This window comes from Episyrphus balteatus, chromosome 2, assembly GCF_945859705.1.
Source record: "Episyrphus balteatus chromosome 2, idEpiBalt1.1, whole genome shotgun sequence".
Taxonomy (NCBI): domain Eukaryota; kingdom Metazoa; phylum Arthropoda; class Insecta; order Diptera; family Syrphidae; genus Episyrphus; species Episyrphus balteatus.
The window spans coordinates 40,913,362-40,928,656 of NC_079135.1; the positions used below are offsets into that span (position 1 = coordinate 40,913,362).

Consider the following 15,295-nt stretch of genomic DNA (forward strand, 5'->3'; position numbering starts at 1 on the left):
TTTTGATGAACACTAATAAAAATTTATCCTAAACCTTGGTTTTTGTTGTTTTAAAAATGTTAACTTAATTTTTTTTTCCTATAGTTTACATATTTAAATAAAAAGCCAATAAACATAATAAGAAAACACTAGAAAATAATATTTTTTGTTAGGATTTTTTTATATTTTAATAAATTGTTGTTAAATTGTTGTGTGGTTAATCACACCGACTCAACAAGTGAAAAGTACAAAAGTGAAAATTTTCAAACTTTTTTTTTGATAGTTTTTCGGGCTTGAAAAAATTGTGATATAAGTTTAGTTTTCAGTTTAAAGCCTAGTACGCAGATCGAACTAAATTTTAACTCCCAAACAAAATAATCTCAAATTTTTAACCTAGATATAATTTTTTTAAGAATTTCAGTCAAGTTGTGCGCAGATTCAGCTAGAAAATCACACACTGAGTATATATTTTTGTCAGTACAATTTTGCGGACGGAAGAGCCAAGAAAAAAAATGTCAGCTAAAATTTAGGTAGGTTAAAAAAAAAATTCGTAAACCTATTCTTTTTCAAAAAACCTATTACATTTTTTTACTTTTGTAATTTAGCAAAAAGTGAGTTTGTTTGGGCATTTTTTGCAAATTCCGAAAGTAAAAATAATTTTGTTCCCGATAGCTTAATGGCTGAAAAAGAGTATACAAATTGTTTTTTAAACTATTCTCAGTGAGGGATATATGCTGGCGCAGGAATAAAATATAGAAATCGAACATCATTTTATCATGTTTTTGGAAAGATGACAAAGAACTGGGAGGATGAAGATAAAAGAAGAAATACGGTGAAAATCATTAACGTTGTTTAAGTTTACAAGGCATCCATTTATTTCAATTCAGCGCCTTACTCATCTTATCTGAAGTACTTACATATGTCCTTGCGTTAGATAGTTTTAGTTAGTTAAGCCTGGTACGCTGCTCGAGCTAAATTTATCGAAAAATTTTAGCTGGGCTAAATTTATCGAAAAATTTTAGCTGGGCTAAAATGAGTCCCATACAAATTATCGATAACTTGTATGGAAATTTTATCTTGGCTAAAATTTAGCGCGAGCAGCGTATCAGGCTTTAACAGTTACTTACTTACATTGTGAATGCTTTAAACCCCTTATTTACAAAAAGTCAATTTGTATTGTCTTTCACCGTTTTACTTGTGATATAGGTACTATAAGGCATGTCTCGAATGAGACATCAAAGGAAAGGTTTCTTTAAAATATTGTAACGATGAATTACTGAACTACTTTTAAGATAAAAGTCTGAACACACTACCTACTCCTGCAAAGGTAGAAATGTGAACGGACCTTTAGTAATTAAGAAAAATATCTCATTGAACACATCTAAAAATATCCCACTGAACACATCTAAAAATATCTCACTGAACACATCTCAAAATATCCCACTAGACTGGAAGTATGAAGTGCCCTTCCTGGAAAGGAAGTTTCGAGAGACAGGGACGAGAGCCTTCGAGGACGTTCTCGAGTCTCGAGATTCCGGTATAAAAGGCAGCGTAGACACCGACCGGAGACAGTTTAATCTTGAAAGTGAAAGAGTACAGTACAAAGTGAAATAAAGTGTTGCGAATTGTTAGTAGTAAATAAAGTGATTTAAAAGTGTGTTTGTTTGAGCGAATAATAAAAGTAAATTGAGTTGAAATAAAGTGTGTTCTTATTTGAACGGAAATATAAGTGGAAATTAAATAAGTTTTATTGTGAACCCGGAATAAAACATTACATTGGTGTCAGAAAAGTGGAATAAAACTTATTTATTTGTGCGAATCAGATAATTTCGCGAATAAAATAAAAAGTGCGCGTGTGTTTTAACAATAAACAAAGTGTAAAACATTTTGAAATAAGTAAAAGTGCTCGCGTTTTGAAAAGTTAAAATGGGTAAAACACTAAATCAGTTAAGTTTGACTGAGTTGAAGGCGGAATTGACTAAGCGAAGTCTTCCTACTGCTGGATCGAAAAATGATCTCATTATTCGTCTACAGGATTATTTAACCCAGAAAAACGAAGATTTGGATACATTTCAATTCGAGGTTGAAATGATAGAAGAACGAGTAAGTACTAGTTCCGATATGTCATCCATGATGGCTGTTCTCCTTGCAAAATTTGAAGAACAGAAAGAACAAATTGAGACACAACGCAAGGAACAGAGAGAACAAATGGAAAAACAACGTACCGAGCAAAGGAGTGAACAACAGAGTGTTCTCGAACAAATGGAAAAACAACGTACCGAGCAAAAGAGTGAACAACAGAATCTTCTCGAAAAATTAGATGAACAGAAAAACATCATCCAAGGTAAGCTTGACGCGATCGAGAACAAGTTCGTTGCTATTGATGCTTCCATCAAATGCGTTGAAAAGCAATCTCAAGAAAAGTTCGAGAAAGTTGAAGAAAAACTCGAGAAAGTAGAAGGAAAGTTCGAGAAAGTGGATGACAAGTTTGAAAAAATGGAAGTTAAAATGCAAAGTATTACTGAGGAACTTGACAAGGTTCGGAAAATTAAGATTCGAGAAAGTTCTGGTGAGTACCCAAAGAAGAAGGAAATGCATCCACCAACATTTGATGGACAAAGTTCTTGGTCGATCTACAAGAAACAGTTTGAGGCAGCTGCAACAACAAATGGCTGGGATGACGAAGACAAATGTATAGCGCTGACTCTTGCTCTTAGAGGTCCTGCTGCTGAGTTGTTACAAACGTTACCACCAGAAAAGAATGGTAACTTTAACGCTCTTGTCCAGGTCATTGAAAAACGCTTTGGAGATGGCCATATGCAGGAAGTCTTCCGCGTCCAACTCAATACAAGAGTCCAGAAAAGAGGAGAAACTCTGCAACAACTTCAAGCAGATATTGAAAGGTTGGCTCATCTGGCATATCCGACAGCAGGAGACGACATTATCAATCAGTTTGCGACAGAAGCCTTTGTACGTGCTGTATCTGATATAAATCTTCAGCGAGCAATTCGAACAGCTGGAAAACGTTCCCTTCCTGAAGCATTAGCGTTTGCACTGACTATGGAAGCAGCAGAACAGGCTTCTCAAGGCGTTCATCGGGTAAGAGAAGTTGCAGTGGAGGAATGCTCTTGTCAAAAACTCGCGTTCCAAAGAAACCAGCGAGACGGAGCTGCTCGATGCTGGAACTGTAACAAGACAGGACATCTCCAGCGGCAGTGCAGATTGCCACCAAGAAGAACTGCTTGCGAACACTGTGGAAACAGGAATATTGCCCAACAACAGGTAAGCGATACAACTAACACTCATGCTCATCTTGTTTCCCATTCGGGAAATCTGGTATCTGGTATCGATGGCCCCAGAACCACAATTCAAGTCTCACAGAGTAAACGAGACAACAAAAGTCTGACAGTGGAGGCGACCATAAACAACAAACAACACGTGGCTACAATTGACACCGGTGCCACCGCCTCTATTGTACGAAGAGACTTGGTGAAGATGACATGGCTACATAACACCAACAGCTACCGTCTGAAGACAGCCACAGGAGAAGCAGCAAGGGTGTACGGTGAAGTTCGTCTTACGATCCGTATGGCAGAACTAGAGTTTTCGCATGTGTTTTTGGTGGCAGATATATGTGACGAGTGCATCATTGGAATCGACTTCATGAAGGACCATGAAATCATTTTGGATATAGGTAATCAAGTCCTGAAATACAGAAATGTGGAGATCCCAATGGTCTATGGCAACGAAAATTCAACAACAATTAGAACTGTCATCAAAGAAGACATGTGCCTGCCTCCTTCTTCAGAAGTTTTTGTGTGGACGAAACTAAAGGGGAATATTGGAAGCCATCGATACCTCATGGTTGAGCCAGAAGTTAAACAAAGTTCCCAAAACATCATCATCGGGAAGACTCTTGTGGCACCAAAGAACAACATGGTACCTGTACGCATACTTAACATCAAACCGTACCCAATCAAGCTTAAGAAAGGAGAAGTTGTTGGGCAATGTGAATCTGTGGCCGCAATAACTAAGATCAACGAGGTGGATACACAGATGACTATGAACTCGGAGAAACTAAAGAAACAAATTCTCAAATCAGACAACTTGAGTCAACATCAGCTTAATGTTGCGGGAAGTCTTCTTCACGAATATGCTGATATTTTCTCTTCACCCAGCGGGCAATACGGCCGGACACAACTGGTGCAGCATCGAATCGATACAGGAGATGCTAGGCCGATTCGTCAACCAGCAAGACGTCTCCCGTTGGCCAAACAAGGTGAAGTTGAAGAAATGATAACAACAATGAAGAAAGACGGGCTAATCGAAAATTCCAAAAGCCCTTGGGCATCACCGGTAGTTCTCGTCAAAAAGAAGGATGGAAGCACTCGATTTTGTGTCGACTACCGCAGGCTGAATGATGTGACGAAGAAAGACAGCTACCCACTGCCAAGAATCAGCGATACTCTAGATGCAATGGAAGGAGCACAATGGTTTTCGACTTTGGATTTGAAGAGTGGCTACTGGCAGGTAGAAATCCATCCAGAAGATCGGGAGAAGACGGCTTTCTCCACAGGAAATGGTCTGTGGCAGTTTAATGTCATGCCGTTTGGGCTATGCAATGCCCCAGCTACTTTTGAGCGCTTAATGGAGTGCGTTTTAAATGGATTAACCTGGAAATCTTGCCTAGTCTATTTGGATGATGTCATCGTTTACGGGAAAACATTTGATGACCATTGTGAAAACCTAAAGGCTGTATTCCAAAGGCTACGAGAAGCACATCTTAAGTTGAATCCAAAGAAATGTGCACTTTTCAAGACCGAGGTTAAATATTTGGGGCATATCATCTCATCCCAAGGAGTGAAGACTGATCCTGAAAAGGTTGACACTGTGAAGAACTGGCCAACCCCTCAGGACAAGCATCAACTTCGGAGTTTCCTCGGTCTGGCAACGTACTATCGACGATTTGTGAAGGATTTTGCGAGAATCGCCAAAAGCTTGCACCAACTTACGGAGAAGGGTAAACCCTTTAAATGGTCAGGTGAGTGTGAGAAAAGCTTTCAGGAACTGAAGCTGCGGTTATGTGAAGCTCCTGTGCTGGCCTATCCGACTCCAGGCAAACAATTCATCATTGACGCAGATGCAAGTAATGTTGGAGTTGGTGCTGTTTTATCGCAAGTTCATGACGGAGAAGAAAAGGTCGTTGCCTATTTCAGCAAGGTACTCTCGAAACAAGAAAGAAACTATTGCGTGACCAGAAGGGAACTTCTAGCTCTGGTATTGGCAACAAAGCACTTCCATAAGTACATCTATGGACAGAAGTTCCTTCTTCGCACAGATCATGGTGCACTAAATTGGCTTTTGAACTTCAAAAATCCAGAGGGTCAAGTAGCAAGATGGATCGAGATACTTCAGACGTATCAATGTCAGATTCAACATCGAAGAGGAAAACTGCATTCAAATGCAGACGCATTATCTCGACGCCCGTGCAAGCAAGACTGCAAACATTGCACACGACTAGAAGAAAAGGAAGTTGTCGCTGTTAGAAGAACGAGAGCTGATCCCATTTGCGGCTGGAGTAATGAAGAACTCAGAATGGCCCAACAGGAAGATTCGGACATCGAACCCATCCTTGCATGGAAGGAACATCAAGAGAAACCAGAATGGGCCGACATCTCCGACCGAAGCCCCACTCTAAAAACATATTGGGCACAATGGGACTCACTTCATGTGCAAGAAGGGCTACTCAGGCGTAAGTGGGAATCCGCAGATGGTAAATCCTATGTAATGCAGCTAGTCGTACCTCAGTCAAAGGTAAATGATGTTCTCCGAGAGATGCACGGTGGAACTTCTGGAGGCCATTTAGGCATCAACAAGACGCTGGAAAAGCTACGACAGCAATTCTACTGGTTACGTATGAGAGAAGACGTTGAAAAGTGGTGCCGAAAATGTGATACTTGTGCCGCTAGCAAAGGACCAGCTAGAAAAATCCAAAGCAAGATGCAGCAGTACAATGTGGGTGCACCTTTTGAGAGAATTGCAATAGACGTAGCAGGTCCTTTTCCCGAAACCAACAACGGAAATCGATACATCCTTGTAGTGATGGACTACTTCAGCAAATGGCCTGAGGCATTTGCCATTCCAAACCAGGAAACCAAAACAGTTGTGGATAAGATTGTCTTTCATTGGGTGAGCAGGTTCGGAGTACCCATGGAACTTCATTCCGACCAAGGAAGGAACTTCGAATCTAAGATTTTTCAAGAGGTTTGCTCACTCCTTGGCATCAAGAAGACGCGAACAACACCGCTTCATCCACAATCTGATGGGATGGTTGAGCGATTTAACAGGACACTTAAGGAACACCTGTCAAAAGTAGTCAATGATAATCAACGAGACTGGGACCGACATATTCCATTATTCTTGATGGCTTATAGAAGTGCAACACATAGTTCTACTGGACATACACCATCGGAAGTCCTATTTGGCTCAACAATACGTCTGCCAAGTGAGATAAAATTTGGAAGTGTTCCAAACGAGCCACATGAAATGGATGAGTACGTAGATAACCTGAAAGGAACACTGGCTGACATTCACCAACGGACAAGGACAAATATAAAAGCGTCTAGTGACAGGATGAAAACAAGATATGACGCACGAGCGACAGCAACAGGGTTTCAAGAAGGAGAACTTGTGTGGTTTTACAATCCCCACCGACAAAAGGGACTATCACCGAAGCTACAACAAAACTGGGAAGGCCCTTACACAGTAATAACCAGAATTAACGACGTGGTTTACCGTATACAAAGAGGGGTAAGAGGCAAACTTAAGGTAGTTCATTGTGACCGTTTACATCGTTATAATGGTGATAGAAGCAATGGAGTTGTTCGGGACGAACAATCCTAAGAGGGGGGCAATGTAACGATGAATTACTGAACTACTTTTAAGATAAAAGTCTGAACACACTACCTACTCCTGCAAAGGTAGAAATGTGAACGGACCTTTAGTAATTAAGAAAAATATCTCATTGAACACATCTAAAAATATCCCACTGAACACATCTAAAAATATCTCACTGAACACATCTCAAAATATCCCACTAGACTGGAAGTATGAAGTGCCCTTCCTGGAAAGGAAGTTTCGAGAGACAGGGACGAGAGCCTTCGAGGACGTTCTCGAGTCTCGAGATTCCGGTATAAAAGGCAGCGTAGACACCGACCGGAGACAGTTTAATCTTGAAAGTGAAAGAGTACAGTACAAAGTGAAATAAAGTGTTGCGAATTGTTAGTAGTAAATAAAGTGATTTAAAAGTGTGTTTGTTTGAGCGAATAATAAAAGTAAATTGAGTTGAAATAAAGTGTGTTCTTATTTGAACGGAAATATAAGTGGAAATTAAATAAGTTTTATTGTGAACCCGGAATAAAACATTACAATATATTCATAACTGCAAGCCAAAAGTTTCTCCAAGGTCTGGTTGCTGAAATATTTGCCATCGAAATATTTTTTTTTTTTCTTCTGAAGCTGATATTTTCGGATCAAAGCCACGAAACAAGTTTTGGTTTACTGTTACGAGTTCACAATGCACATGCCTATCTTTTTATGTAAAAAATAAAAATTAATTTTTTTCGTATTTTCGCGAAAAAAAATTATGTAAAAAAAATTAATTTTCAAAAATTTTCTCCAAATCCATCGAAAGAGACATCAAAAGAAAGGTCTTTTTAAAGTCTATTCATAACTGCAAACCAAAATTTTCTTTAAGGTCTGGTTGCTGAAATATTTGCCATCGAAATATTTTTTTTTTCTTCTGAAGCTGAAAAAATCAAGGTTAACCCCTTGCCTAAAAAAAAATACATTTTCAAAAATTTCCTCCACATCCATCAAGTGCTTTGTATATAAAATCTATAGTACTATCATAAAAAAAAACAGCGCCACCAAAAAAGTAAGCTAGCGAACGAACTAAAAAATATGTCAAATTTCAAACAGAAATGTATATCTCATCTCCTTACTCCCATTATTAATTCGATCTAAGCGCCCTCGCGACCACTCAGGTAACGAACAAACTAAAAAATTGCACTTCATGATAGTACTATAGATTTTATATACAAAGATCGAGTGAGACATCAAAAGAAAGGTCTTTTTAAAGTCTATTCATAACTGCAAACCAAAATTTTCTTTAAAGTCTGGGTTGCTGAAATATTTGCCATCAAAATATTTTTTTTTCTTCTGAAGCTGATATTTTCGGATCAAAGTCTCGAAACAAGATTTGGTTTACAGTAACGAGTTCACAATGAACAGGCCTATATTTTTAGGTAAAAAAATAAAAATTATTTTTTTTCATAACTGCATTATTATTTTTCGGATTTTCGCGAAAAAATCAAGGTTAAACCCTTGCCTAAAAAAAATTAATTTTCAAAAATTTCCTCCAAATCCATCGAGAGAGACATTAAAAAAAAGTCTTTTTTAAGTCTATTCATAACTGCAAAATTAAATTTTCTTCAAGGTCTGGATGCTGAAATATTTGCCAACGAAATTTTTTTTTCTGAAGCTGATATTTTCGGATCAAAGTCTCGAAACAATTTTTGGTTAACACTTACGAGGTCACAATGAACAGGCTTATCTTAATATTTCGGATTTTCGCGAAAAAAAATCAAAGTTATTTATGGCTCTACCTCTTTTCTGCCATGATACTCCTTTTTAGTAAAAAAAAAAAAAAAAAAAAAAAACAATCTGCAAACAAAAGTTTTCACTCTCTTCCTCACTGCACCATATAAAAATAAACAGTCCTTATAGCCTGGTACGCTGTTCGAGCTAAGTTTTAGCCGAAATAAAATTCCCATACAAGCGAGCTGCGTACCAGGCTTATGAATGAAAATCGTTGAATGTAAACGGTCTCTAAAGCCGACTTTTCACGAGTCGATTCTAGCCGCACGATATGTCGATCGACTAGGATTTTTCTATGGGGGATGTCACTTTATGTCGAATTCCTTTCAATTTTTAGAATCGCCTCAAAAAAATGGAATTTTTGGTGTTAAAAAGGAACATGAAAACAAACCGAATTCTTTTTGCGATTGTGTGTGTATGTCATTTGACAACCATTTTTACACGAACGTCAAGCTGAAATCAAAACAATTTCTGTAAAATAAAACCAAAGGTTCCTTTGATCAATAATTTTGTTTATTTGCTTCGGTAATATAAATTTAATTTAATCCAAATCAATAGGAAATTGCAGATATTCTTAAGATCTGAGTGAAGATGAAGTAAAAGGTTAATTATTTGGCCGTATGCTGTGGTTTAACAGAGAAAAAAATTTCCTGAAGATAATCACGAGAAGATAAGTCACAGTAATTTGACTTTTTCACAAGAACCATGCCGAGAAAAATTATATTTTCATCGCACATTGTTTTTTTTATTTATTTCATATTTTTCAGCAATAAAAACACGATATTCCATTATAATTCACTCTTTATGTGAAGTTGGTATTCTCAAATAAACAAACAACACGAAGGAATCTATCAGCTTGACGTTTGAGAAATGTCAAATGTTCCAAGTGTGTGTGCAAATCCGTGTAAATCTTTCAAAAAAGAGGGATTAAAAAAAATTCGAATTCTGCTTCGTTTGAGGCGAATTTTTTTTCTATGGAACATGATTTTCAGAAAAAATTCGCTTCGAGATCGCCGAAAATTCGATTTTTGCATTGAAAGGAATTCGACATTAGTCGCCTGCGACTTACGTTCACACGAGTCGAAAAGCTTCGCCTCAAAAATCGATTTGTGAAAAGTCCCCATAACAGGAAAACAAAATCTTATTGGAAATTCGTTGCATGTGTAGGTGTACATTCAAATACAACTGGATGAAAACTCCAAGTTTTTCCACTTTACTTTTTTTTTGGCATTCAAATCAATATAAATCCACTTTAATAGCCCTGTTCCATTGGAGGTGGTAGTTTACTCATGCTCTCATGCTCTTCTTCCCGAGTAGATACGATTTGTATTGAATTCGTTGAAAGTGCATTCCATTGAAAATCACTAGTAAACTACTAGTAGTACTTTGCCACGGCCACCTCCCAATGGAACAGTGATGCGTTCTTTTATTCGACGATGTTAACTATTGTTAACAATAGTTAACTTTCATCGTTCCTAAATGAGAAAAAAGTTACAAAGTGTAACATCGTGACGTCACAACATCGTTCCTAAATCCAATGTTGAAGTGTCAAATAGTTACATTTTGTTACTTTTTCCAACTCATCTTCTGGACTTGAGTTTCAATGTTAATCTGTCAAACACAAATAAATGGGGAAGAGAGGGGATGATGTGAGAAAAGAATTTTTTGTTGGTTTCCATATTTTAAATTATATGATGCATATTTTTCTTTCAATTTGCTAAAAATTCAATTTCAAAGAATTATTTCAGTGCCAAATTAATTATTTCTTGTTTATTTATTCATAAAATTGATCTCAAAAAATTTGTTTTGACAGATCAACAAAATGTAACATTGGGCACGTTCAAACACCTATCGGATAGGCTATCTGGGATACCCGTATCTGGAATATCTTTTTGAACGAAGAGCTATCCAGATAGCTTGCCCAAGCAGCTACCAAAAAATATTGAGAAGAGGAAACTGTTTATTTTAAAGCCCAGTACGCAGATCGCGCTAAACTAAATTTTATCTCGACAATATTTATCTCTACACGCGTTCGCTAAAAGCCAAGATAAATTTAAATTTAAAATAACGGCTGAATCACAGTTTCATTTACTTATACCTGCTTACATTCAATATTACATACATATTTTTTTTTACATGCAGAATACCTTTTTTACCCTCTCATTTTGTTTTGTTCCTTTTCTTTTATATATTCCAATGTTTTTTTTGCCTCTTATTCCTTGCAGCAACAACAACGACCACAAAAATGTCAAAATTTATCTGTGAAAAATTGCGCTGAGCATTATTTCGCGAGCTAAATTGAGTGGAGACTTTTTGCAAAAGTAGTAGATGACAATTCGAATTTAGCGCGTGAACTGCGTACTACCTGGCTAAAAATCCTCGCTAAAATTTATCTTTGGAGGAAATTTGTATGAAAGATAAATTTTAGCGTGATCTGCGTACTAGGCTTAAGCAAATTACATTTTTTTTATTGTTGAATAGTACTTGCACAATCGCTTTGACTTTATTTCTTGCAAATTTGTATTTATTTTTAAGCCCGAAAAGTAATCAAAATAAAAAAAAACTAAATGTTTATCAGCTGATCACTTAAATACCTGAGGTATACCAAAAATTCTCGGATACCTTCAGATTATTTTTTGACAGAAAATGGTTCGTTTCCTTGCTAATTTTTAACATTGTTTACAACAACAAAAAGCTATCCGATAGCTTTATGTTAGCTCTTTGAACGTGCCCATTTAGTCGTTCCTAAATCAAAGTTGACATTTTGTAACAAAATCTAACAAAAACAAATACAACGATATTTTTGACATAACAACAACAATAGTTAACATTATTACCACCGGTCTTAACTGGACAAAAAAAACGCAGTCGGGGCTAAGGAATTTACATGTTAAATGCAACAACACTTTAGCCCCTTGGGCTTAGCTGTTAAGCCCGGAGAATTCTCTGGGCTTAACTTTTTCAACAGATTTAAATCTGTGCTACCAACTCAACTTGTTCGTAAATTGTTTAGAATTTGTTTAAAAACATCAAAAAGGATGTTTGGAAGTACAATTATTATTTTAAACATTTATTTAATAGTTAGTTGAACTTTTTTTTTCAAAAACACACAAAAAAACCCCAAAACCGAAAAATATGACAACTTTATATTTTTTTGTGTCAGCTGATTTCGGAACATTTAATATGCAGTGCTGCCAATTTTTCTCGCTAAGCCCCGAGGCGTTTTTTTTAACCAGTTAAGCTAGGTGGTAATAAAAAACACACCTATTGTTCAATAAAAGAACGGACCACAGGGCTTTTAATAAATATCGGAAGCATACAAATCTCCACGTGTAAATACCTCCATTCATAAATTCAAAAATTACTTTTTGAACATACCCATTTGAATAAAAAAATTAATTCACCACATGTGGTAGGATTCGCAATTTATTTCAATGTATGCGATTTCCAGTCTAAAATGAATTTTTTTGGTTTCTTTGAAAAATTATAAAACCGATGAATCTTTTCTGTTTCTGACAGACGCAGACGCCGGCTGTCGCTACGAACACTGTGTACGTAAGTGTGGATAGAAGAAAAAAAAGCTAAAAAAAAAGAAATTCCTTCAAATCCAAAGAAATTAAAATAAAGTATATTTTCCAAACTACCTATTTTCTTTTCTGAATTAAAAATTTCATTCTACTTTGAATGAATAGAAATTAAAGTAAAATTCTTGCTTCCTCGTCAGACAAGTGTATTGCGGAAATTATTTATACATAATTTGCTAAACGCGCGTTCGGTCCACTCCCCTGAGTACAGAAAAAAAAAACGAATTCCTGAAGCAAATTTTGAATCAAATTTATTTGTAGAAAAAAAAAGTGAAGTTGAATTCAAATAAAAAAAAAATTAATGCATAAAACCCGTAGAGAAAAAGTTCAATATTCTTAGCTTTCTTTTTTTCTTGCTTCTCTTGTCTCTCTTGTTCTTTTTTGGTTAAAATTATTTGGCTAGTATATTTCCCTTTTGCTCAGCAAATTCGAGTTTCACAGTTTCTTTCTACCTAAATTCTCTTCATTCGTTGTCTTATTTTTTTGATTCTTCTTTTTTTTAATAATTTTTTGTGACATAATTTGTTTCAGTTTTTTTTGCCAATCTTCCCACTTCCCACATTTTTCGCGACAGTGTGCTTTTAAAATATACCTCCACCTCGTTCATTACGGCGAATTCATCGAAATCGACTGATTGACTGGAAAGCAGCGAATTATAATAAAATAAACGAACACACAAAAACCGGATATAATCGTTTGAAATATATACTTTGACTTTATTTTTTTAATAAAATTAATATTTTGCAAAAAACACATAAATAAACAGTCAAAAAAATGATTAATATGGACATTAGTGTTACACCAAATTATTCCTACATTTTCGATTTCGAAAATGATTTCATTCATCAGCGCACACGGAAATGGATGCTGGAAAATTGGACATGGGTGTTTTACTATTGTGGCATTTACATGATGGTAATATTCGGCGGGCAACACTTTATGCAAAATAGGCCAAGGTAAGCAAAGTACATAGTTAATTGATGATATGATTGATGAATAGTGTTAGTCTAAGGTGTGTAAATTTGAATTTTTGTTTTACTATCGCCACATTCTCTCCCTTTGATTCTTGAGAATATACTCTTCACCTGCTGGAAAGGGTAGTTTTATTTTTTGAATTTGCCTCTCTGACTGGATGGTGAATGAATAAATATGAATAAACACAGCGCATATGTTGATGGCAATGGCATGACTATGACACATGGGAATCACGCGAGTTGAGCAACCCTTCCTTACGTCTTACCTCAACAATCGAGTCGGGACCAAGACCAACGAACGACCAACCCAATCAGATTTTGTGTCTTGTTCTTTTTTTCTTTTAGAAATCGCATCATTTGCTCTTTTGGCGGCTGAAGACAGAAAGAAGCACATGAAAGGAAGATGTTGCATCACAATTTACTGCCCTAAAACTCCGACCCCCTTTCCCATGTAGGTACTCATTCTCATGATTTAATCCGTCTGGTATGATGATAAAAATAAAAATTACAAAGTTACGTCAACAATGGCATATATCTGTATAGTAGAATGTAAATAATGTGCTTAAAATAATCACTGATAGTAATTTTTCAAGGTTTTCTCATAGAAGTTTGATTTTTTATCTTCTATACAAAAAATTCATTTTTGTATTAAAGAATGTTTTGTCAACAATTGAATGATGATGATGATCATCATCAGTTACCTAAATCAAAATTCAAAGAAAAAGAAACTTGCGTAGGTAATTACTTAGCAATTGAAAAGATTGTGGATTATTGTGCACTTGAGTTCTACCAAGAAGATGCATGAAAAATGTAATGTGTAATGTAAATAATTAACTTATTATAGAATGATTCTTCTATGGCCAGTTGACGGACACTTTTGAAAGCTTCTTTAACGAAACAGCTGTGTTTTATTATTTCCTTGATCCAGATCACATTATTGTATTTGTTATTGTTACAATAACAAAGCGAAATCCTGCTTGTGTTGTAATGTAACGCAAATAAGGGCTCAGTTATCCATCATTAAAAATTTTATTTTGCTATTTTGAATACTTTAAACTTTTATTTTGGGCAAAATATTGATGAAATAAGTTGAAAATATATTGCCACTAATATTTCCAAAATGAAAAAAATGCGTATCGTGTTAAATTTTATTCAGAAATCCATGTTATAAATTTTACTTTGTCCAGTAATTTTAGGTTTTATCTACGGAAAAATTCCTACTGGGCTCGATTTTGGTATAGACCTTCGTTACGGCGTTGTTATGAAGATGTGAAAAATCGACATTGATATCGCGTCCGCGTTAGAAGTTATAGAGGTCAAAAGGTCACGAAAATCAGTTTTTCGCATATATCTCGTGACCTGTTGCTCGGAGTTCAATAGGGGTCTACGGAAAATCTGTTCGTCATAAAATTATCTACAAATATTGCCTTATGCATTTTTCTGTAAATCCAACCGATTTCGGACTATATTATAACGTAGTCATTCAAACTACATAAATTTGTTCAAAGTTTCGATATGACTCTTAGAAGTAGTCTAAGATTGATTTGGGGTGTTTTGACCCTCAAAGGTTTTTACCCTGAGACCAAAACGTCTCAGGGTAGGTAATATTTACTTGAGGGTCAAAATTAATTGCTAAGATTTTATTAAATAGTTAGTAAGTAGCTAAATAACTTAGTTAATTAGTTAGTTAGTAAGTTAGTTAGTAAGTTAGTTTGAATACCGATTACAAGTGAAACTTATAAAAACGTATTAATAAAAAGCAAAAGAGATTACACATGTATTTTTCAATATTCAAATACTGAATTATTCACTCTTAAATAAAACAAACCTATTATTACGTATCATGTATTATGCCTACGCTTGAAACAGCTCTATTCCGAAAACTGTTGGATTTACAGAAAAATGCATAAGGCAATATTTGTAGATAATTTTATGACGAACAGATTTTCCATAGACCCCTATTGACAGGTCACGAGATATATGCGAACAACTGATTTTCGTTACCTTTTGACCTCTATAACTTCTAACGCGGACGCGATATCAATGTCGATTTTTCACATCTTCATAACAACGCCGTAACGAAGGTCTATACCAAAATCG

General features: G+C 35.8%; 1 protein-coding gene across 3 annotated transcripts in view; it reads left to right on the plus strand.

The window, feature by feature from the left end:
• The first annotated feature begins 12,121 nt into the window (after nucleotides 1–12,121).
• Nucleotides 12,122–15,295, plus strand: part of LOC129912710 (elongation of very long chain fatty acids protein 6) — a 30,190-nt gene continuing 27,016 nt past the window's right edge. Inside the window, exons 1-2 of one of the 3 annotated variants that reach the window (XM_055991081.1) lie at nucleotides 12,122–12,188; nucleotides 12,753–13,177. In XM_055991081.1, coding sequence (XP_055847056.1) covers nucleotides 12,996–13,177 — 182 coding nt within the window. In that variant the 5' untranslated portion in view covers nucleotides 12,122–12,188; nucleotides 12,753–12,995. Of the gene's footprint in view, nucleotides 12,193–12,290; nucleotides 13,178–15,295 lie in introns of those variants that run through there. The other 2 variants (XM_055991082.1, XM_055991080.1) reach the window with 2 other exon arrangements.